Genomic DNA, 23,941 nt, shown 5'->3' on the forward strand with positions numbered 1-23,941 from the left:
TCACTTATGTTGGACACATTACAATGTCTCTCAACTTTACCAAGTATGATGTCCTTCCCCAGGGACTGGTCTCCCCTGACAATATGCCCAAGGCATGTAAGACAGATCTCACCATCCTTGCCCCTATGGGCACCCTGGATTACTTCTTTCAAAACAGACAGATTGCTTTTTTGCTTCATGCGTGGTCCTTTCAATATTCTCCAATACCACAATTCAAACGCATTGATTCTCCTTCTGTCTTCTTTATCCAGTGTCCAACTTTCACATGCCCATGAAGCCATTGAAAACACCATAGCTTGGGTCCGGGTCACCTTAGTCCTCAAAGTAACACCCTTGCTTTCCAATATTCTAAAGAAGTCTTCTGCAGCAGATTTACGTAATTCAAAATCACCTTTTGCTCTCTTTGGCAGCTGCTTCCATAGGCATTGATTGTGGATCCAAGCAAGACAAAATCCTCGACCACTTCCAACTTTTCCTCCCTTTATCCTGAAGTTACCTGTTGGTCCAGTGGTGAGGACGTTGGTCTTCTTGACAATGAAGCTGCAAATCCTTGATCTTCATCAGCAAGTGCTTCAAGTCCTCCTCCCTTTCAAGCAGGGTTATGTTACGGGTATATCCCAGGTTGTTAATAAGCCTTCCTCCAATCCTGATGCCATGGAGCTATTGGAGATCATGAAATGGCTGGGGAAGACAAAGACAGGAGGTTCTCACAATCCCCACAATGACTCTTAATAGACTCTTCAGGCTTGGGTCTGAGACAAGAGCACAGCATGCAGTTCGGGGTGCTGGGGCACTGGGATGCACATTCCTAAAAAGAGGAGACTACAGAGGACCGGCCTCTGGAAAGCCAGCCTGTGGTGGGATATAAGATCTAGCATTACGTTTTGCCTGGCCTTTTAGACCAGCTAAGGGCCCCAGAATAATGTTCCCAAGTAGCCCCCTTTGGTAAATGCACTATTTCTGCTCAAGACTTCCGTGACACCCTTCTGAGTTTTGTTTCTCTCCTGAAATCTCTTGGGAGCGGCACACGAACCCAGGCGCGGAGAGGCTTGACACGCTGAGCCCTCTCCGGGTAGCACTGCAAGCGTGACCTCAGGCAGAGCCGTCACGCTGACGACGGCGCAGGAGTGGTCAGTGTGTCCTTTTGCCCTACCTAGAGGTCTGAGGCAGCAACAACTGGCGACCACCTAGCAGCCACCAGAATTGACTGGGAAGCAAGTGGAAGCCATGCACGGCCACGAGGTGGCGCTAGGCGCTCGGGCTCCGAGGGTTCCCGCCAGCGGAAGCGGAAGTGCGCGCTCTCGGTCCCGCGCTGGCCTGGCTTGCGCTCGCGTCCCCGCGCCCGCCGGGTCTGAGGGGACTTCCTGGTCTGGTGGCCCTGTCCCGGCGTGTCGCTGACCTGCTCCGGCCGGCCGCAGCCGTCCTGGTCCCCCTGCCCTCCCCGGGTGGCCCCGCAGCCGCGCGATCTCCCGGCGCCGCGCCACCGGCAGCCCTCGCGCCGCCCTCGCGCCCACCTGGTCTGCAGCCCGCGCCCGCCCGTCGGGTCCGCAGCCCGTGTCCGCGCGGCCTTCGGAGGCACCGTGACGGCTCCCGGTGCCTTGACAGGTAACACCGCGTGGTCCGCGTCCCCGGGAGTGGGTGAAAGTGCAAAGTCAGGGACCTCCCAGCGCCCCTGAGTCGTTGACCTGGACCTGAGCGGACATTCCCCCCCTCGAGGCTGAAGCCCCTGTCCTCCTGCTCCCCTGGATTTTGGTGTTTCATTGAGACAAGACTTTGGTTCATTCTTGGGTCTCGGCCCCATTGTACGTTGGAGAGACAAGAACGACTCAACTCCCCAAAGGGACTGCTATAAAAGTTTACTTAAAGTTTTGCATGCCTGTGCAGGGAGCAGTTCTCCTTCGGGATATGGGACATAACCTAAGCAAAGCCATTTTGTTTTTAAAAGCCATACAATCAGGGGGGCGGTGGGGTACTTCCCTAAGTGACTCCGGTGCTTGGGGAATCGAAACTTAGAAAGTAACATTTAGGACTTACAGATGAGGTCCCGGGAATGTTCAGGACATTGAGATCAGGAGCTTACTGATGAAGTTCCGGAATGTTCAGCCAAAAGCTGACCGCAAGGTTTGCTGCTGTTTGCAAACAGGGTACAAAAGAACAGCCTGACTGATGTTTTTATACCTTCAAACAGGGGAGCAGGTGTCACTGTGCAAGCAGGCAGTTACAGAAGCAGATCTTGCGGTTCCCCCTTATCCGTAAGCTTCTGATCACAACACCCTCGTGGCCCCACTGTGGTCAAGCAAGCGCTGCAAAGTTTCGATTTCCCAAGTAGCTGTATCAATTTACAGGGGCTTGCCTGCACTGAGTTTGCATTGTTAAAATATAAGGTGGCCGTACTTGGGCTACGTCTCACATTATAACAAGAAGCAAGCTTACAGGGAAGAATAGAATGGTGTGCAATGCAGAGAAGTATTTTAAAGTGGGGAGTTGGAAATGTACGTGCACATAGGGCCGTGTGTACCCCAATTTCCTGAGTAAGAGGCGGCGCGTTTAGAAACATTTCTTCGGCTGTAAGGCAGGTATGAGCATCACGATTGTGTGAGCCGCGGTTGGACCCACCCTAATGGGTGGGCTGTAAGGTGTAATGTGACCGACCAGTGTTCGACCATGCCGATCCACAGAGATCTCACTGGATGCCGGCAAGTAAGCCACAAAGGTGGCCCCCAAGGGGCCACACTTCTTAGTAGGTTGAAAGCTTCTTGGAGCAAAATCCATGTATATTCATTCCCACTGTCAGAACAGCCAGTAAGAAGACTCAGGGCAAAGTGGGTAGCATAGGAGCGAAGGGAACTCATTCAGATCCTTAAACAGACCCATAGGGCCCACCACAGGATAGTGCTGCAAAGTATACTTCATCCTTTATAGTCACTATGCTAGAAAGTGCTCTTTAAATAAATGGCCACAAATTACAGAGTCACGATGTACAGAGTGATTTTGAACATGAAGTTAAGTTGATGAGTTAGGAATGTGCCCGGCATCTGTATATATGACTACAGACTATATCTTTTTAAAGCTAAATGTAACACTGATGTAGCATAAAGATCACACTCTGCCCTGGAGTCCTTTCGGGTTCATACTGACCCTATAGGACAGTGTTGATCTGCCCCGTTAGGATTCCCAGGCTATCCATCCTGAGAGCAGCAGAAGAAAGCCTCACCTTTCTCCCATGGAGCCACTGGTGGGTTTGAACTGCGGACCTTGCTGTTAGTCGTAGCCCAGTGTGTAATCCACTGCACCACGAGGACTCTTGGAATATAATATGTGTATATCAAACTTGTATATGTAGTCACAGTGGCTGGGTATGTCATTTCAAAACCTGTCTAGATTCAAGGATTAAAAAAAATACTAATAACACCAATGTCATTACCAAGTCTGTTTACTATTTCAACTTCACTGGAGTTTTTATTGTGTACCTAGTCCTTCCCTTGCTGCTGTCCATCCCCCCCTATCTCCCACCCACCTGCAAGATGACATCCCAGAAGCTCTGGAGGTGCTGTGGAGGAAGCATGGGCTGCTGTCCTCAGGTGTGCAGTTCAAATCCCACACCGCCATCCCTCTGCAGGAGAAGAAGAGTCTGTCTGCACCTGTAAGGACTGACAGTCTTGGAAACACTCTACAGGCTCATCTAAATGGACATCAATTTGGTGGCAGTGGTTGGTTTTTTTATATGACTGACAGAGTGAGCCAGATCCAATGATCTCAAGAGTACTTTCCTGCTAGTTGTCCCAGTGTGATTTCTTTCTCCAGGTTAGAATGGCCTTAGGGTCACACTGTGGCTTAGAATTGACTCCATGACATTCCATCCTTAAAATACCCATTCATCTTCCGAAATCAAAAGCCCACTCTTGTAGAGTCCAGAACAACACCCCCACCCCCCACTCCCCACCCCCCGCTCCCCTGAGCTTTTAGGACAGAATAAAACCACTCCATAAAGTTTCTGAGGTTGTGAATGGACACAAGGGGACAGACAGCCTCATTTCTCTCCTGTTGAGCCACTCTGGGGTTTGAGCCTCTGGGGCAGCCTGATGCTTCTTCATCCCCTGCCCCGCCACAGCTCCTTCCCTATGATGTCTACATTTCTCTTGTTTTCAGACCAAGGGGCTAAGGTTCCTTTGTACTTTTCATTGTGTTGCTACAGATGTGTATGTGTTAAAATGCATAGAACAAAACATTGAATGATTTGAACCATTTTTACATTTAAGATTCAGTACCAGGTATGAAAACATCACATCTTAGTTTCTGCGTTTTCCCATCACCTTTCCCAAGACTTTAGTGCCTCGTAAGCATCGGTTTCCCCTTCCTTCCAGTGGACTCTGGTAATTATTTGGCCTATTTACATTTACCACCTCCAGATATTTCATTCAAATGCGTCAGACAATATTTGTCCTTCCAGATCTAATCTATTTCACTTAGCATAGTGCGTTCAAGGTTGATCCATGTGATAGCATTTATGAAAATGTAATTTCCTCTTGTTACTAGGTAATATTTCATTTATGGATGTATAGTACATTTTTTTATCCGTTTGCCTGTGGATAGATATTTGGGTTGTTTCTTACCTTTGGCAATTTTGAACATTGCTATAAAAGTACCTGTTCGCAACCTTCCTTTCAAGCCTGCTTGATTTATACTTAGGGATGAAACGTATGGGTCATGTGTGAATTATTGTTTAACTTTTAAGACCCACCAAACTGTTTTCCTCAGAGAGTGTACAATTTTACAGTCCTACCAACAGTTTCCCACATTCTTCCTGAATCTTCTCGTTGTTGTTTTTAAAAATCATTTTATTGGGGGCTCATACAACTCTTATCACAATCCATCCATCCATTGTGTCAAGTGCATTTGTACATTTGTTATCATCATCATTTTCAGAACATTTGCTTTCCACTTAGGTCCTTGGTATTAGCTCCTCATTTTTCCCCTCCCTCCCCACCCTTCCTCGCTCATGAACCTTTGATAATTTATAAATTATTAATTTTTCATGTCTTAGACCAACCGCTGTCTCCCTTCACCTACTTTTCTTTTGTCTGACCTTCTGGGAGGGGGTTATATGTCAGTCATTGTGATCGGTACCCCCCCCCCCCCCCACCACCACCTTCTCCGTACCCTTCTGGTATTGCTACTCACAGTATTGGTCCTGAGGGGTTTATCTTTCCTGAATTCCCTGTGTTTCCTGGTCTTATCTGTACCCGTGAACATGCTCTGGTCTAGCCAGATTTGTAAGGTAGAATTGGGGTCATGATAGTGGGGGGTGGGGAATATTAAAAGAACTAGAGGAAAGTTGTATGTTTCAACGGTGCTATACTGCATTCTGACTGGCTTGTCTCTTCCTCGTGACACTTCTGTAAGGGATGTCCAGTTGTCTACAGATGGGTTTGGGTCTCCACTCCACACTCCCCCTAATTCACAATGATACGATTTTTTGGTCTGGGTCTTTGATGCCTGATCCCATCATCGCCTCATGATCACATAGGCTGGTGTGCTTCTTCCATGTGGACTTTGTTCTTTCTTAGCTAGATGGCTGCTTATTTATCTTCAAGCCTTTAAGACCCCAGGCACTATCTTGATAACTGGACACCATCAGCTTTCTTCACCACATTTCCTTATGCACCCGCTTTGTCTTCAGCAATCGTGTCAGGAAGGTGAGCATCATGGAATGCCAGGTTATGAGAACAAAGTGTTCTTGCATTGAGGGAGTGCTTGAGAATAGGCCCAATGTCCATCTGCTACCTTAATACTAAACCTATAAATATATGCACACAGATCTATTTTCCTATTGTTATATACAAGTATATTTACATATGCACATGCCTGTATTTAGACCACTATAAATGCCTTTTGCCTCCTCTATTTCCTTTTACTTTCCTCTGGTCCCACTATCATGTTCAGCCTTCATTTGGGTTTCAGTAACTCCTCTGGGTTACATTCCCCTTGATCACGCCCTGCCAGGCCTCCTATGCCTTCCTCACCATGGATTTTAGATCACTTGTTGTTCCCTCATCCCTGGGTTTGTTGGCATTCCCCTTCCTTTCCCCAGTCTCCCCCTCTTCCAGGTACACCTGAACGGTTGTTCCCGTTGTTTTCTCCTCCAGATTGTTTATCCCACCTCTCTTATGTAGATAGACATGCAGAGACAAAGAAACATGACAGAACAAAACATCAAAAGAAAACAAAACAAAAACAACAACAACAACAACAAAATGACGAGAGAGAGAAATATCTATAAATAAAGGTCTGTTTGTTGACCTTTAGGAGCGTTTTCTGGTGAAGTCTGATAGAGTCTCACACTCTGGCCCCAAAGTCTATTTTTGTACTCCCCAGAGACTTCATTGCTTTGCGCCCCTTGCTGCTTTGGTGCATGCCCTTTGAGTTTCACCTTGGATTGGTGGAGTCAGATCAGGCTCAATTCTCGTACTGTGTCTCCAGTGTTGTCCCTAGAAGTACTATGGGTTAGTGAGGGACATCATGTCTCACAGGGGGGCCAGCCTTATGGTCTTCTCTGTGCAATGGCTGCTCTTAGCAGGAATATCATTCTCAGGGCTTGGTGGGCCAGGAGATATCCCACTCTCCTTCCCTCTTTGTTTGCTCCTGTGTGCTCTAGTCAGACATGCCCTTCTCCCTGAGCTGTAGCTTCAGTGCTGTCTCTGAAGTGAATTCTAGGGGAGGGAAGGCTAAATCTTGTTTTCTGTATTTTTTAGACTAGCCTCTCTAGTATGGTAAGGTGGTATCTCATTGTTTATTTTTCTCTAATTGAGTGTAAGAGTTATTAATGTATCCTAGCTATTAAACCCTTATCAAACATGACTCCCAGATATTTTCTCTCATTCCATACATTGTATTTTCACATGCTTCCTCATGCTTTTAACATCATATCTAAGAACTCTGTTGAAAACAGTATGGAGAAAATCAAAGTTCATATTCTTTAAAATTGTGAAGACACTGCATGTTTCCAAAATTTCCAGAAATGCTTAGAGAAAAACAGATCATTAAACACCACTAGAAATACTGACATCTGGAGGAAAATATGGTGTCTTTATTTTTCCTTCACCTTTAGAAAGGAAACCTCTACAAGTGCTTCCTTTCAGAACTTGGAAACATGACTGATGGTGTAGGCATGTCATGCCATATGCAAACCGTCATCCAGAATGACTAATTTCCTAGTACAAAACCTGAGAGTTACTCCTTAGATGATCGCACATTATGAACTTAAATTTCCTAAGGGCCTAATTAATATACTCCAGAAGTACTCTTTCTCCTTTCTAGCTTGACACTTCAGAGGTGGGAATGGAGGCTGGTTCCTAGGTCACAGTTGGAGTCTTCTTTACCAGGAGGAGGCAGTCTACAGGTGGAGGTAGGGGCTCTTGGGTACCAGTGGACTCCCACTAAACGCCTCCCATAGTCCACCTTGGACACTAAAGCTACCTAAAACAGAGCTTTCTAATCTCACTCCAACGGATCTGCTTGTCACCTAGCTTTCCCCATGTCAGCATCTGTTCCACTAGAATCGAAGATACACTCAGTCCACCTCTATCTTCCTTTTCTCTCATCTTCCATAGTCAGGACAGCACTGTGTTCAATTGGTTTAGGAACAAAATGTAACCACATCCTTGTGGCTGCAGCCCTAGTCCCAGCTGCTCTTGAGAGACATGCCTTGGGAAGACAAAGTTCAACTTTCTCTTTTTATTGTTTTCTCTTGTCACAGGAAGGTATAATCTCCACCCAGCAGCAAGAGGCATTTAAAAAACTGTAAACCAAACAATATGATCAGTCACATATGGCATAAAATCCATAGACGAGGGTCTTCAAAAAGTCCACGGACATTTTCCATTGTCCTTCAATTCCATGTTTGCGTGAACTTTCTGAAGCCCTCTCATATGTTCTAGCACTCCGCAAGGTCCTCGTTGTTTCGGCATATGTTAATCTGTCTCGCTGAAATGTTGACACTCTGCTCGGGCTAACAACCCTCCACAACTTCACAATAACTTTTCCAATGAGTCAGCTGTCTTCCCTGTCTTTTGTCTCCTTTGTACCAGCTATCTCCTCTGATTAGAAGAACACTTTTAACTGTAAAAATCTCCCGATTCTCAAAATGTGGGTCTAAATGCACAAGGTGACTTTATGATAGTTATTTACCACCACCCCCACACACATGCTCAGTTACTGTTATTTATGTCTGCATTTAAATAAATACCGTTGCCATTTTCAGAATGTGGTGGATCCAATTTAGGCTGCTATTAAGCTTCCTCATGTAAATACACCGAAATTGAAGGTGACCTTTGCTTTTATGTGCTCAGTTTCCCGATGGGCCAGGCTTCTGGCGCACAGAAAGCTGCGCAGCTCTGCATTCGGATGACGGCTTGTTTATCCCTCTCTCATTCCTGTGAGTTGTGATGTCTACTAGCCAGATTTGGCAATTGATTAAAATCCAAGTGCAACAGTACAATTTCTTTGTTGCACTAGTCATGTGTGAAATGGCAACTATGTGGTCTGAGTTCATCGCTACTACCTCCCCTTGGAAATGAAAAATCACACAGGGACCCCAGAAACACAGTCCATTCCTACTTCTGAAGTGTCACTCTAGAGACACAGATAGCGCCTCAAATATTGGACTGTGGCAAAACATGTCTGTCTTCCAAGAAAATTCCATTACACAGCACTGCTTCAGCGTATACACAGAGGGTGATAAGCCACATGTGTGTGAGTTCTCAGTGTGTGACCCCAATTATCAGAGGGATAAGAAAACAGAATATTTTACTTAAATGAAGATAGGTAAACTGGGTTGGATTTCACAACCACTCACCGGGATAGGCTAGAACTGTCCCCATGGGTTTCCGAGACTATCACTCATTATGGAAGTAGAAAGCCTTGTCTTGCTCCCGGGGAGCATCTGGTAGTCTTGAACTGCTGAGCTGGTAGTTAGTAGCTCAAAGAATAACCACTATGCCACCAGGAATCCTGGGCTTAGCTGTATACATGGTTAACTGGATAGATGAGCAGGGGTTGCTACTTGAGTGATGAGTGGGCTTGGAGGAGTATTTAATTGGGGATGGAGAATGTGTCCGTTTTAGGGGAAGCAGAGGATGCATTAGGATCTGCTCCTTGAGAAAGTCTGGGGCAACTGGAGTGTCAGTGGAGAGTGTCCTGCAAGCCAGACTGGAGGAAGCAGTGGCAGCAGGTTGTTTAGAACCAGGCGGACGACTCTGGGCTTTGGGAAGTCAGTAGGCAGCCACAAAACCATTAAGCAAGGACAGGTATTGAGTCCGTGTGTGCCTTGGAGCAACACTCCAGTTCCGGCACTGCAGCTCGATCTAGGACCTGACACTGAGTGCCTGGTGTCGGCCAGAAGCGGATTATGAGCGAGTTAAGAAGTCTGCGAGGTGGCCTAAACCTGGGGCTTTCTGTGGTCAGGTGAGGAAGGTAGTGGATGCTGTATTGTAGGTGTACATGGTACAGAGAGCAGCTCACTTCATAGAATATTCATTGCTTGAATTATGGGACACAGAGCACTGTGGGCTGCTGCTCCAAGTTAAATGTGCTTGTGGATAATTCTGGATAGTTAACTTGCACACTTTTGTTTAGATGGTGTAACGAGCTACACTCGGAGCTGCTAACGAGTCAGTCGTTCAAACCCACCAGCTGTTCTGTGGGAGGAAGATGAGGCTGTCTGTGCCTAGATAGCCAGCAGCTCCAAGAGGGCAGTGAAAGTTATGATGAGTCATAACTTGTATATTGATTTGAGAGCAGCCAGTCTTTGGTGTGGATAGAGCTTCCGGAGTATGGTCATGGGTCTGACTGCCAGCTGAAAGGCTAGTGGTTTTATCAACAGCTGCTCCCCAGAAGAAAGATGTAGCAGCCAGCTTTCGGAAAGAAGCATTTGGGGCAGAGCTGCCTTATTCTGTAGGGCCACTAGGTGTCGGCTTCAGCTTGACGGTAACAGGTTTGGATTTTGTTTGGAGTGTAGATTTAGAGTCTGTACATCTAACAAGGTGAGCTGGAAAGCATACGAATAGAAGTAACGAGACTGACAATTAGTGGTCTTAGAGAAAATAGTAAAAGGGAAGGTAATATTTAACGAGAAGACATTAGGATACTGGTCATGCAACGTAGAGAGCATTTTCATGGCGATCAAGAAAGAAACAGTAGAATAGGAATTAGTTGGATGGGGAAGCTAGGTAAGGATGTGGGGGCATGGGAAGAGAGACCAGGGAAAATTTGGTATTTTCAGATTGATTTGATGATCAATTCATTATAATGTTGAAAGACAAAATGTTCGGGAATTTCCGCAAATTTCTGGGAAGCTTGAGGACTGATCACTTTTCATAATGATGTATATGAAATGAATAGTAAAATTCAAAGCTCAGTAGAAGAGATTGAGCTGCACCCCTAATTAAAAACTGATGATGAGATGAGTGCATTGACTAAGCTTGAAAACTAGGTCCTCCCTGAAGATCAGCTGTTTTTGTGATCAGACCAGTGGCGGAGCGGGTACTTGTTGGGCTGCTAACTACAAGTTGAAACCCACCAGTTGTTCCAGGGGAGAAAGACAAGATATCCTAGTCCCGTAGAGTTGCAGTCTAGGCAACACACAAAGGCAGTTCATGCTACCTGTCTCCGTAGGGTCGCTATGAGTCAGAATCGACTGGTTGGCAGCAAGTGTGGTTTTTGGTTTGGCATTGATCTACACAAAGCCACGTTATATAGGTGAAAATGCAGACTCATTCTTGGACTCTTGAGTCTGTGGAGAAATTCAGGTCCATTTTTCCAGTGGTTCTCAACCTTCCTCATGCCACAAACCTTTGATACAGTTCCTCATGTTATGGTAACCCCCAGCCATACAGTTATTTTCGTTGCTACTTCTTCACTGTCATTTTGCTTCTGTGAGGAATCGAAAGGGTCGTTCGACCCCCCAAGGGTTCATGACCCACAGGTTGAGAACCGCTGCTCTAGGACACACATGGGGAACCTGCCGGTCTCGAGCCACACAGGTTCTTTATGGAGGGTCTGTGGCTCTGAAGTAAAATTGGAAACGAAAATAAAACTCTCCAATTTTGATTTGTAAAACAAGTTAAAGGATCTTATTCGTATAATGGTGATTTCATTTGTTTGTAAAGAGATGCATATGGCCCTTGGATATTTTTAAATTGTGGTGAGGGACAGGATTGGTGCTTCAGTCTCAAAAGTTTGCATTTCCCAAAGTGGGCTATACTGCCCCTCTGGAGGGCACAGGCCCGATCCAGAGTTGGTTGTAAAAGCAGAAACCTACCATCTGTCCTGTGTCCTGGGTTATGGAACACAGAGTTTTCATAGCCAGTTGGGCAAGGAGTAACTTTTTTTTTTCTTTCCTGAAATGAGAGATGCAGGCTCTAGAATAAGTGAATCCTCTTTGTGTGATAAGTTGCCCAAAGCAAGAGACTTGCATAGTTGTGTTACGATCCAGGTATGTACTCTAGAAGGCTGCTCTGTCTTAAACGCTGATCTGCTCAGGGGGGGCACATTGTCTTGAGTCTGAGAAAAAGTCTTGTCCAGGGAGAGGCTGAAGACCAAGAACCTGTCACTGCCTCCTACTCAAACACTGACTCCTTCCATCTCATTCCAGGTCTCCCACGTGGCACAGAGAGAAGCAGTCCCCTCTAGGCAGCTGGCTACCCAGGTGACCATCTTCTGCATCCTTGCTCTCACCAGTAAGTGTTTCAGCGGCTCCGACTAGCTCTGTGGACCAAGCATTATCCATCTAACTGCCTACTGCCCACTGACGCTGCTTCCACGACAATCCAAGCCACTTCTTGGGCTCACTGAGGACGTTCACTTAGCTGCTGCCTGCTCTAGCCAGGACATGGTGAGTACCACGGAGAGCTGGGTTATCTTAGTATAAAGGGGTGAGGCTAAGTATGATTTAATTGGGAACCAATTTGTTGTATGCTCTGTGATCTGTGGGTATTTTTTGAAGTAAAAGATAGCAGAGGAGGCCAAGGTCTGAATCCTGGGAAGCATCCTAAGGCTCTGCCCTACTGTCACCAAGCCTTTCCTTTCACACATAGTTTTTCAGACATCTGGTGCCTGGGATTACCTTGCATTTATCACTCTCAGCGCTGTGGAGCCTTAACCGTGCCAGCTGGGCCCTTGGCGTTTCGTGTTGAACGACAACATCTTCTAAGCGGACCCTAAAGATGGAGCAGCTCAGGGTTCAGAAGCTGAGTCCCCAAACCTCCAGAGCCATCCTTGGCCCATTACTGTGGACGGTAGTCTTTGCATTTCTTAGATACTAGAATATGTTGTGTAATCCAAAACTATAGCTTTGCCTTCCGGCCTGATTAGGAAAGGGAAGGTGACTTTGGAGGGGAGAAATCCTAATTTCTATGGGTCCCTCTGAAGGTTTGATAGTCTTTCAACCTTAGCAAAGGAATGAGGCTGCAGAGCGAGTCCAATTGGATAATAGCTGGACTCTCCAAAACATTTTTTCCTGCTAGTGAATAATTTTCTTTGCGATATGTAGATATGTGAGAAGCATGATGCTAAATTATAGTTCTTCCTCCCAACCTGTCTGTGCCTAGAGATGACATTTTGAATCACTGTCAAGTCAATATCAACTCATGGCAACCCTACAGGGAAAGGTAAACCTGCCCCTGTGGGTTTCCAAGACTGTAACCCTTTATGGGAGGAGAAAGCTTCATCCTTGGATCAATTGTTATGATCATGTAGTTCTTTTCTTTTGATTGATTTATATGGTGAATCCCACTGAAAGTTTTTCTAATATCAAACTATTCTTGCATGCCTAGTATGAATCCCACTTGACGGTGATCGATTTCTCTATATATTTTGTCGGCTAAGGCTTTATTGAGAATTTTTACATCTAGGTCAACAAGGAATATTGGTCTGTAATCTTCTGCTCTGGTGATTTTGTTTGCTTGGCTTTGGCATCAGGGTTACGCTCACTTCCTAAAATGTATTTGGGAGTTTGCCCTCCTTTTCTGTCTCCTGGAATAGTCTGTGTAGAAGTTGTGTCCATTCTCCTGTGAATTGGGAATGGTAAAACTTCCTACTGATGCCATATGGTCCTGAACTTTTTTTGGTTGGGAGTTTTTTAATGATTTGATCAATTACCTCTTTTGTTATGGCTCTGTTAAGGTTTTCTACACCAGTCTTTCCCTATTCTGAGAGGAAACATTCCTTCTATAACATCCCTGGGTTCAATAATCCATTGCGGTGGCCACATGGAACTCACAGACAGCCCTCTGAATTATAGGCGTTTATTAGTGAAGTTAGTAGATTACCACAAGTCAGGATCACCAAACAGTAAGGATCCAATCAGCAGTGCATCGCAGAGCTTCTCTTGAGCCAACAGCTCCTTTTCTCCGTCAAACTCAAGTCCACAAGTCTGATGCAAGCCAGAGACCTTGTCAGTCTCAGATAGCGGCATGCTGAGCATACCGTAAGTTGATCCAGAATGCAGGAAGATTGCAGGCCAGTGAGTGCAGAGTCACATGGATGCAAGTTGTTGGAAACATGGCAGGAGACCAACAGATCTCAGGGTTGGAGGGCCACATGGGCCCACCCCTGGAGGCAGAGGCCCAGCCAGCAGGAAGGCAGGGTCACTGAGAGTGGGGAGGTTCCTAGTTTCTTCTTATAAGACAGACACACACCCCAAGGCGCACTCTGATCCTACTTCTCCCAAGATGGATCGGTTTGTTCTTTTAGCAGTCCATGGTATTTTCAATATTCTTCTCCAGCCCCGCAATTCAAATACATGATTTCTTCTATGGTCTTCCTTACTCACAGGCCAACTTCCACATGCATATGGGGCACTCCATGGCTTGGGTCAGGCACACTTTATTCCTTGCTTTTCAATACCCTAAAGTGGCCTTATACAGCAGATTTACCCAATGCAATGCATCCATTGGTCTCGTGATTGCTGCTTCCATGAGCATTGATTGTGGATCCAGAAAAGAAACTGCTTGACAACTGCAACCTTTCCTCCATTCATTCTGATATCACCCATTGGGCCAGATGTTAGGATTTTACTTTCTTTTCATTGAGTCATAATCCATACTGAAGACTGTCGTCCTTCATCAGAAAGTGCCTCAAGTATTCCTTACTTTGAGCAAGCAAGGTTGTGTCATCTGCATATCATAGGTTGTTAATAAGCCTCCCTCCAATCCTGATGCCACATTAATGATCGGCAAGTTAAAACTTGACCACAAGTCAAGATGCATAAACAATAAGGATCAGCCCGTGCTCCACAGCAACATCGAATCAGCCACGTTGTACCTTGATTTCCGCCTCTGTAGACATGTAAGCCAGCCCATAGGTTACTACAGCTCACAGCTCCATGGTTCAGGCCAGATGAGGAGCTGGTAGCCCACAGTCTTGGCCCTGCACTCTGAGTCTCCTTGCTACAGTCTCTGGCACATCTGGGCTCGGTGGCCTCTGCACTTCAGATAGAGATGCTGCATGTGCTCCTTCAGCTGGTCCTCGGATTCCTCTCTGTGCCCCAAATGTCTCTCATACACTGAGGAATGGCTCTGTTGGATGTTTGGTTTGTATTTCACCCAAACTTGTGCTCAATGACAACAGAGGACGTGTCCTAAGTGATATCCTTTTGTAAAGTTGTCTTAAGACGCTCCCAAGGAAACAGGTTTCTTTGGTTGATGCCTGATACTGATGTGAAGTCCTAATCCCACCGTAATTCTATCCACTAGTTTATAGAGAACACCCTTGCAAATCAGATTATAGGCACAGGGATGTAGTCCAGAATTATAAAACTTCACATGAGGGGTGATGGATAGAAAAGACATATTCATTGACGGCATTACATTGCTGACTCAAAATATATGTGATCATTAAGGATTCGCTGATTTTTGAGGATGTGGCTGTGGAATTTACCCAGGAAGAATGGGCTTTGCTGGATTTTGCTCAGAAGAAACTGTATAGAGATGTGATGATGGAAACCCTCAGGAACCTTGCCTCAGGTAAAGATATCTCCCTTTTTCTTATTTCCCTAGTGAATGCATATCGTGTACTCATCAATTTTCTGATAGGATTTCTGTTTAGGAATCTGATTACATTGGCAAACGTGACAGGTGTTGTTGGTCCTCAAGGTGGGTGCACTCCAGTGGCTTCCTCATGGAAGTAAAAATCTATGCATTGCATTCTTTTGTCTTGTTTCACCGTATAACGCTGAGCCTGACATTTTTGTAACATTTAATTAAATGTGTGTATTAATGTATATATATTGATAACTATGAAATTGAAGGATAAAAACAGAAAAATGTTCTTGAAATTAAAAATTCAGGCATTATAGGGCTAAAACTTCAAGGATCAAAGTGTTGTAAGTTACTTTATGGGAAAGAGAGATAAGTGCTTTGAAACATTGTGAGCACGTTACTACGTTTGATGTGATTGTTTTGTTAAAGATAAACTCCCCTTCAATCTCTAGAGACCATGAAGACTAAAATTGCATGTTGCTCTTGTTAGGTGCCAACAAGTTGGTTCTGACTCATAGCGACCCATGTACAGCAGAAGGAGACACCACCCTGTCCTGTGCCGTCCTCATGGTTGTTCCCATGTTTGAGCCCTTTGTTGTAGCCATTGTGTCATTCCACCGTGTAGGTAGAGGGCCTTCCTCTGCTCCACTGCCCCTCTCAGTGACCAAGCATGGCACCCTCCTCCAGAGACTGGCCTCTCCTGACAGAATGGTTAAAGAACGTGAGACTCTCTCCAGCCTTGCTCTAAAGAGCATTTGGGCTGTGCTTCTAAGGTGGATTTGTTGGTTCTTTTGCAGTCCATGAGACTTTCGGTGTTCTTTCACAGCACCACAATTCAAATGCATCGATTCTTCTTCGATCATCCTTATTCAACTTCCAACTCTGATATGCATATGAATTGATTAAAAAGAGCATCCCTAGGGTTAGATGCACCTTAGTCCTCAAAGTGATATCTTTGATTTTCACACCTTAGAAAGGTCTTGTGCGACAGATTTCGCTAATGGAATTCATCCATTATGCTTTTGATTGCTGCTTCCATGAGCGTTGATTATGGATCCAAGCAAGACGAAATCCTTGACAACTTCAACTGTTTCTCCACTTATCATGCATGGTGTTCGGATTGGTCTTCTTTACATTGCGTTGTCATCCATACTGAGGCTACAGTTTTGAATCTTCACCAGCAAGTGCTTCAAGTCCTCCACACTTTCAGGGAACAAGGTTGTGCCATCTTCTTATCACAGGTTGCTAATACGCCTTCCTTCAATCCAGAGACTGCATTCTTCCTTATATAATTCGCCTTCACTGATTATTTGGTCAGCATACAAATTGAGTAAGGCTGCTGCCAGGACACAACCCTGACACACACCTTTCCTGAGTGGAACCATGCAGTATTCCTTTGATTTGTTCCCACATTGCCTCTTCGTGCATGTACACGTTCTACAGGAGCACAATCCAGTGTTCGGGGATCCCCATTATTCTCATGATTCGTCAACTTCATAGTTGAATGCCTTGTGAGAGTCAGTGAAACACAACGTTTCTGGTGTTCTCTGTTTTTTTCCAAGATCCATCTGACTGCACCATTTGTGTCCCTTGTTCCATGTCCAAGTCTGAACCTCTGGCAGCTCCTGTCAGTGTACTTCTGCAGCTTTGTGAAATGGTCTTCACCATCATCTTAGATGTGATATTAATCATATTGTCCTCTAATGTGAGCATTCTGTTGGGCCACCTTTCTTTGGTATGAGTACAGCTATAGATCTCTTCCAGTCCGTTGGCCACGAAGCTGTCTTCCAAGTTTCCTGACATAGACTCGAGGTGCTTCCAGTGCATTACCAGTTTGTTGAAACATTTCTACTGGTATTCCATCAATTGCTACACCCTTGGTTTTTTTGGCTACCACTTTCGGTGCAACTTTTATTACCATTAGTTCTTGCTCATGTTATTTCCATCTTCTTTTGATGATTCCTACATCGTTCATTATGTTGCCCATAGAATCTTTCAATATTGCAACTTGAGGTTTGAATTTTTTCTTTAGTTCTTTCAGGTTAAGGTATATTGATTGTTTTCTTGTTTTTGATTTTCAAACTCTACATCTTTGCATATTGTATTATAATATTTATATGTGTCTTCTTGCACTGGCCCTTCAATTTTTCTGTTCAGTTTGTTTGCTTCATCATTTCTTCCATTTGTCTTAGTACTTTATGATTAAGAACAAACTTTAGAGTCTCTTCTGACATCCACTTTGTTCTTGTCTTTCCTGTTTTTGATGACTTTTTTTCTTCGTGTGTGATGTTCTTGGTATATCTCACAGCTCCTCTCTGATTGGTGTTCAACCAGTCAAATCTGTCGTTGAGATGTTCTCAAAATCCAGGTGGCATAGACCCAAGTTCATATGTTGGCCCCTGTGGACATGTTTTAATTTTCTTAAGCTTCAGGCTGAACTAACACACGAACAATTGGTGGTATACTCCAATCTGCCCTTGGCCTGGTTTTAGCTGTTCATATCGAGTTTCTCCATCCTCTCTTCCCACAGACATAGACCATTTGATTTCTGTATCTTTTATCTTGTTAAGTCCATGTGAACAGGTGTCATTTGTGTGATTGAAACAAGATGAGGTGTTTGATATAAACAAGTCACTGGTCTTGAAAAATTTTATTATTTTTTTCTCCAGCTATTTCTATCACCAACACCATATTTTCCGACAGGTGTTTCTACCTTTTCCATTCTATTGCCAATAATTGTCAATGCAACTTGATTGCTTATATGATCAGTGTCGGGCTGAAAACTTTGGTTTAATTCTTCCATTTATGCATCACTAGCTTTAGTCGTTGGTGCATACATTTGGATAATAACTGTAATGATTGATTTTTTTGTATGCACATAGATATTATCCTATCACAGATAGCATTGTACTTCAAGACAGATCTTGAAAGGTCCTTTTGCTCAACGAATACAAAACCATTCCTCTTGAATCTGTCATTCCCAGCATAGTAAACTGTATCATTTTCTGATTCAAAATGTCCAATACCAGTCTATTTCAGCTCATTAAGGCCAGGAAGGTCGATCTTTATGCATTCTGTTTCATTTTTGAGAACTTCTCATTTTGTTAGATTCATACTTCATACAATACAAATTTCAATTAGTAACAGATGTTTACAGCTGTTTCTTCTTATTTTGAGTTTTACCTCATCAACAGTCTTTACTCCTGTGGATTTTACTCTGTCCACATCATAGTGGTTGACTCTACTCTGACAAGGCAGGGCACACACCTCAAGGGACTCATCTTCTGGAACAGTCTCTGACTATATTCTCCTTCTGGTCATGAGGTTTTTAATATATGACAGTGTTTTGATGCTATCCATACATTTTTTGTACCTAATTCTCAGAGGTGGACATCCTTTTCCTTCTTCATATCTGTGCTTTGTCTGGAATCTGCTGAAACTTGTTCACTTTGGGTGACTCTGCTGGTATTTGAAATACTAGTGGCATAGCTCCCAGCATCCACGCAATATGGAAGTCACTACAATGCAACAAACTGACATACAAGTGGTAGGCAATTATGGCGTAGCATCAGGGAAATTCCTTCGTATGTCTTCCCTCATAATCTGTCTTTCCCCATATGAACCATAGTAACTTTTCTGTCTGAGTTCAAGGGAAAGCGCCTAAGAGAGTGCATATAAGATTAATCCAGATCCCTAATATCATAGAGCACTAGGAAGGCAGGATTGCTTTGATGGATCTGCCCTGCTGGGGTAGAATTACATTTGAATCAGTGAACTCATAATCGTTTGTTTTCAGCATGTACAACTTGTGCATATATGTGAACTGACTTTTCATCAGACCTCTCATACCTCTTGCGTTTATGGGAAACTTGTCCATTTTTGGTTTGATATTACTTTTGAACACATGCACAGTTCTTGGAATAGTGTGTTACATGTTTGCCTGTTAACGTAAAGTCAGAGGTTCAAACCTACCAGCTACTCCCAAGGAGAATGGATGAAGCTGTCTGCTCTTGTAAAGATTTACAGCCTTGGGCCCAAAGGGCTAGTTCTACTGTCTCTTAAAGGGTCACTACAATTTGGTATTTAATGGCAGTGGGCTTTGGTCATTTTATCCACATGCAATGTTTGCAATACCTTTAAGTTTCCTTTTCTCATTACGTCCTACTTCAATTGTCATGGAATTATTTCTTAGTTAATTTCTGACACTTTTGACCATTGTCAGTTCTGTGATAGGTAAACGCTTCTATGGCAGTCTTTTATTTATTTTTATTAAATACTTATTGGGGGCTCCTACAAAGTCAGTCTTTTCATATGTGTTATTTTCCTTATAAAATTTTCTGTCTTGTTTTATCTTGTAAAACTCAAAATTATTGGTTCAGTTTTTAAACAGGATAAAAATAGACAAGCATCATCTATGAAGAATGATTCCTGGTCCTCTATGTTAGAGGAAATCTGTGAACTCCATGATATTGAAGCACCAAACAACCAGGGAAGACATGTGAGGTGAGTATATTCACATAACAGTCAACAGTGCCTGAGGAGAGTGTATAAGGTTTCATGACATTTTTCTGCGTACACAGTAGAATCCCAGACCTTGACACTAATCTGTTCCAGAAAGAGCGTTGAGATGCAATGCACTCAAGTTCCAAATCATTTTTCCCATAATAAATAAATGAAAATAGGTTAATCTGTTCTTGACCACCAAGTTTTTGCCCTAATCGTGCCTTTTTTTTCTCTCTTTTTTTTTATTTTAACAATTTATTGGGGCTGATACAATTCTTTTCACAGTTCATACATATACATACATCAATTGTATAAAGCACATCTGTACAGTCTTTGCCCTAATCATTTTTTTCTCTTTTCTTCTTTTACATTTTATTAGGGACTCAAACAACTCTTACCACAATCCATACATATACATACATCAATTGTATAAAACACATCCATACATTCCCTGCCCCAATCATTCTCAAGGCATTTGCTCTCCACTTAAGCCCCTTGCATCAGGTCCTCTTTTATCCCCCCCTCCCTCCCCATTCCCCCCTCATATGCCCTTGGTAATTTATACATCGTTATTTTGTCATATCTTGCCCTATCCGGAGTCTCCCTTCCCCCTTCTCTGCTGTCCCTCTCCCAGGGAAGAGGTCACATGTGGATCCTTGTAATCAGTTCCCCCTTTCCAACCCACTCACCCTCCACTCTCCCAGCATCGTCCCTCACACCCTTGGTCCTGAAAGTATCATCCACCCTGGATTCCCTGTACCTCCAACCCTCATATGTACCAGTGTACAGCCTCTGTCCTATCCAGCCCTGCAAGGTAGAATTCGGATCATGGTAGTTGGGGGGAGGAAGCATCCAGGATCTGGGGGAAAGCTGTGTTCTTCATCGATACTACCTCACGCCCTAATTAACCCATCTCCTCTCCTAAACCCCTCTATGAGGGGATCTCCATTGGCCGACACTTGGGCCTTGGGTCTCCACTCTGCACTTCCCCCTTCATTTAATATGATATATATATATACATATATACACATACATATATACATATACACATATATACACATACATACACACACTTATATCTTTTTTTTTTTTTGCATGATGCCTTATACCTGGTCCCTTGGGCACCTCGTGATCGCACTGGCCGGTGTGCTTCTTCCATGTGGGCTTATTTGCTTCTGAGCTAGATGGCCGCTTGTTCACCTTCTAATCGTGCCTTTTAATACAAAACATTACACAGACATTTCAAAGTAAATAAGTTCAGAGTTAAATAATATAATTGAATTAAGAAACACAACATTTAAAAAGTTTCTAACAAATACAGTATATCCCATACCCTGAGATTGATGAGGATCTGAATCTGTGGGTATGGATATGGAGCCTCGGAGGTATGAAGAATCATTGTTTCAAAAAGGAATCCTTGTCCATAAAACCAATGGGTACCTACTTTGCCGGAGTTTTTTCCTTCTTTGCCTTTTTTCACTAGGACCTTGCTGGTTTTTTTCTATAAAAATCTGCCTAATGTGGTCTGCTGTTTGCAATTTCTTAACTGTTCTCTAAAAAGGTTTGCTAAATTAACAATATAGATAACATGGTTAACCCATTCCTTATGATGATTCTTTTTTAAAAAAAAACTCTTTCCTAGGAACCATGTTCTTTATCTAAAAACACTACAAAACAGCACAAGAACTAAGAAAATTATAGTAAAATGCTTGGATCACAGCTGCAAAAGGTTTAAACAACACGTACTAACAGCACCAACTAATGCCAAGTGACCACAACTCAAACTGCTTCCGATTAAAAATTGATGTGCTTTGGGTTGGATTCTGATGTTTTGTTCAAACTCTGATGCAAAATGTTCTTGACATTTCACGTTGAAATTCAATTATGTCAAGTACTGATGTGGTCGAGTACTAGGACTCTACTGTATATGTGCAAATCTGTATCTAAGGGGGGTATCCTATAATTTTCACAATATAATATTTCTAGAAATGTGAATCAGATCTTGAAAATAATATTTCAAACATAATTCACCTATGGCTAATATTAGAAAGCTTTTATTTTACAATATTGTGACTGTAATGATTGTGTCCTTTAAGTGTTGATTTTGTAAAACAAAAGACAGTTTAGGGAAAAATATCACATTTGCCGTGTATGGTGATTTAAAAAATGGAACACATTGAATTCTAAAGATATGCCTCCTGTTTTTAACAGAGTATGTACAGTGGAGAGTCTCTGTGAAAGTGAAGATGATAAAGTACATAAAAGTGAAGGAGATAATCATTGTAGGAAAATTTGCAGCTGGATTGCAAATCTTACCAGGCTCAACAGAACAACTGCTGAAGTGAATTCATTTGAATGCTTTGAGTGTGGAGAATCCTTCAAGGATCGTTCATTATTTAAACATCATATCAGATCTCATCCAGACTATAAACGTGATCATTGTCAGGCATGTGGAGAAGACTGCAGATGTCCTTCTTACCTAAAACTTCATGTGAGAGAGAAACATTGTAAGGACTATGGGATACCTGGTCACAATGGAGAGAGGCCTTATGAATGTAAGAAATGTGGGAAAGCCTTTAGTTATCTCTCAAGCCTCACTAGACACATAAGAAATCATAGTGGAGAGAAGCCTTTTGAATGTAAGGACTGTGGGAAAGCCTTCAGTCGTTCCTCAATACTTGCTTCCCATATACGAACTCACAGTGGTGAAAGGCCTTTTGAATGTAAGGAATGTGGAAAAACCTTTAGTCGTTCTTCACAACTCACTGGACATACAAGAACTCATAGTGGAGAGCGGGCTTATGAATGTAAGGAATGTGGCAAGGCCTTTATTCGATCCTCACACCTTACTGTACATATGAGATCTCACAGTGGAGAGAAACCTTATCAATGTAAAGAATGTGAAAAAGCCTTTAATAGCTCTTCATCGCTCATTTCACATGTACGCACACACAGTGGAGAGAAGCCTTATGAATGTAAGGAATGTGGGAAAGCCTTTAGTAGTTCTTCATCACTGTCTACGCATGTACGCACACACAGTGGAGAGAAACCTTATGAATGTAAAGAATGTGGGAAAACTTTCAGTCACTCTTCAGCCCTTACTACACATATTAGATCTCACAGTGGTGAAAGGCCTCATGAATGTAAAGAGTGTGGGAAAGCCTTCATTTGTTCCTCATCCCTCACTATACACATGCGAACCCACAGTGGGGAAAAGCCTTATGAATGTAAGCAATGTGGGAAAGCGTTCAGTCATTCTTCACCCCTCACTAAACATATCAGATCTCACAGTGGTGAGAGGCCTTATAAATGTAAAGAATGTGGGAAAGCCTTCATTTGTTCCTCATCCCTCACTACACACATGCGAACCCACAGTGGGGAAAAGCCTTATGAATGTAAGGAATGTGGGAAAACTTTCAATCACTCTTCAGCCCTCACTAAACATACTAGATATCATAGTGGTGAGAGGCCTTACGAATGTAAAGAATGTGGGAAAGCCTTTATTTTTTCCTCATCCCTCATTATACACATGCGAACCCACAGTGGGGAAAAGCCTTATGAATGTAAAGAATGTGGAAAAGCTTTCAGTAAATCTTCGGCCCTCACTTCACATATAAGATCTCACAGTGGAGAGAGACCTTATGAATGTAAGGAATGTGGCATGACCTTTAGTCTATCCTCACACCTTACTAGGCATATACGAACTCACAGTGGAGAAAAACCTTATGAATGTAAAGAATGTGGAAAAGCCTTTCGTAGTTCTTCAACGCTCACTACACATGTACGCACACACAGCGGAGAGAAGCCTTATGAATGTAAGGAATGTGGGAAAACTTTCAGTCAGTCTTCACACCTCACTACACATATTAGATCTCACAATCGAGAGAGGCCTTATAAATGTAAAGAATGCGGAAAAGGCTTTAGTCTATCCTCACACCTCAGGACCCATAGAAGAACTCATAGCGGGGAGAGACCTTATGACTGTAACAAATGTGGAAAAACTTTTACGCAGGTAGTACAGCTGACTCGACATGAAAGAACTCACAGTGGTGAAAAGCTTTTTCAATGCAAGAAATGTGGGAAAGCGTTTAGTCATTCCTCATCCCTCACCACACATATAAAAACTCATAATACAGAGAGGCCTTATAAGTGTAAGGAATGTGGAAAAGCCTTTAGTTCTTCCTCATCTCTTAGAATTCATATAAGATCTCTTAGTAGAGACAACTTGCATTGCACTGAATTGCTATCATACATTCCTTATAATTCTAGTAACTCCCACAAAATGATCGCAGTGGATTATCTAGCCAAGGTACATTGAACTGTTGTAGCGAATTGGTCATTTCTGCCATCCACTAAGTTTTTAAAAGTCCAATCCTAGATGTGTAAGGGGACGTCCATGATAT

General features: G+C 43.3%; 1 protein-coding gene across 1 annotated transcript; it reads left to right on the forward strand.

Annotated features, from left to right (window-relative positions):
* Positions 1–1,319: 1,319 nt before the first annotated feature.
* On the forward strand, positions 1,320–23,684 carry LOC142445606 (uncharacterized). The gene is given in 6 exon segments (XM_075547564.1): positions 1,320–1,605; positions 11,651–11,890; positions 14,897–15,020; positions 19,415–19,538; positions 21,750–23,502; positions 23,504–23,684. Coding segments are annotated over 5 exon segments (2,055 nt in total). The 5' UTR covers positions 1,320–1,605; positions 11,651–11,887; the 3' UTR covers positions 23,555–23,684.
* The last annotated feature ends 257 nt before the right edge of the window (positions 23,685–23,941 follow it).

The sequence above is a fragment of the Tenrec ecaudatus genome, chromosome 1, assembly GCF_050624435.1.
Source record: "Tenrec ecaudatus isolate mTenEca1 chromosome 1, mTenEca1.hap1, whole genome shotgun sequence".
In the NCBI taxonomy this organism is placed as follows: Eukaryota; Metazoa; Chordata; class Mammalia; order Afrosoricida; family Tenrecidae; genus Tenrec; species Tenrec ecaudatus.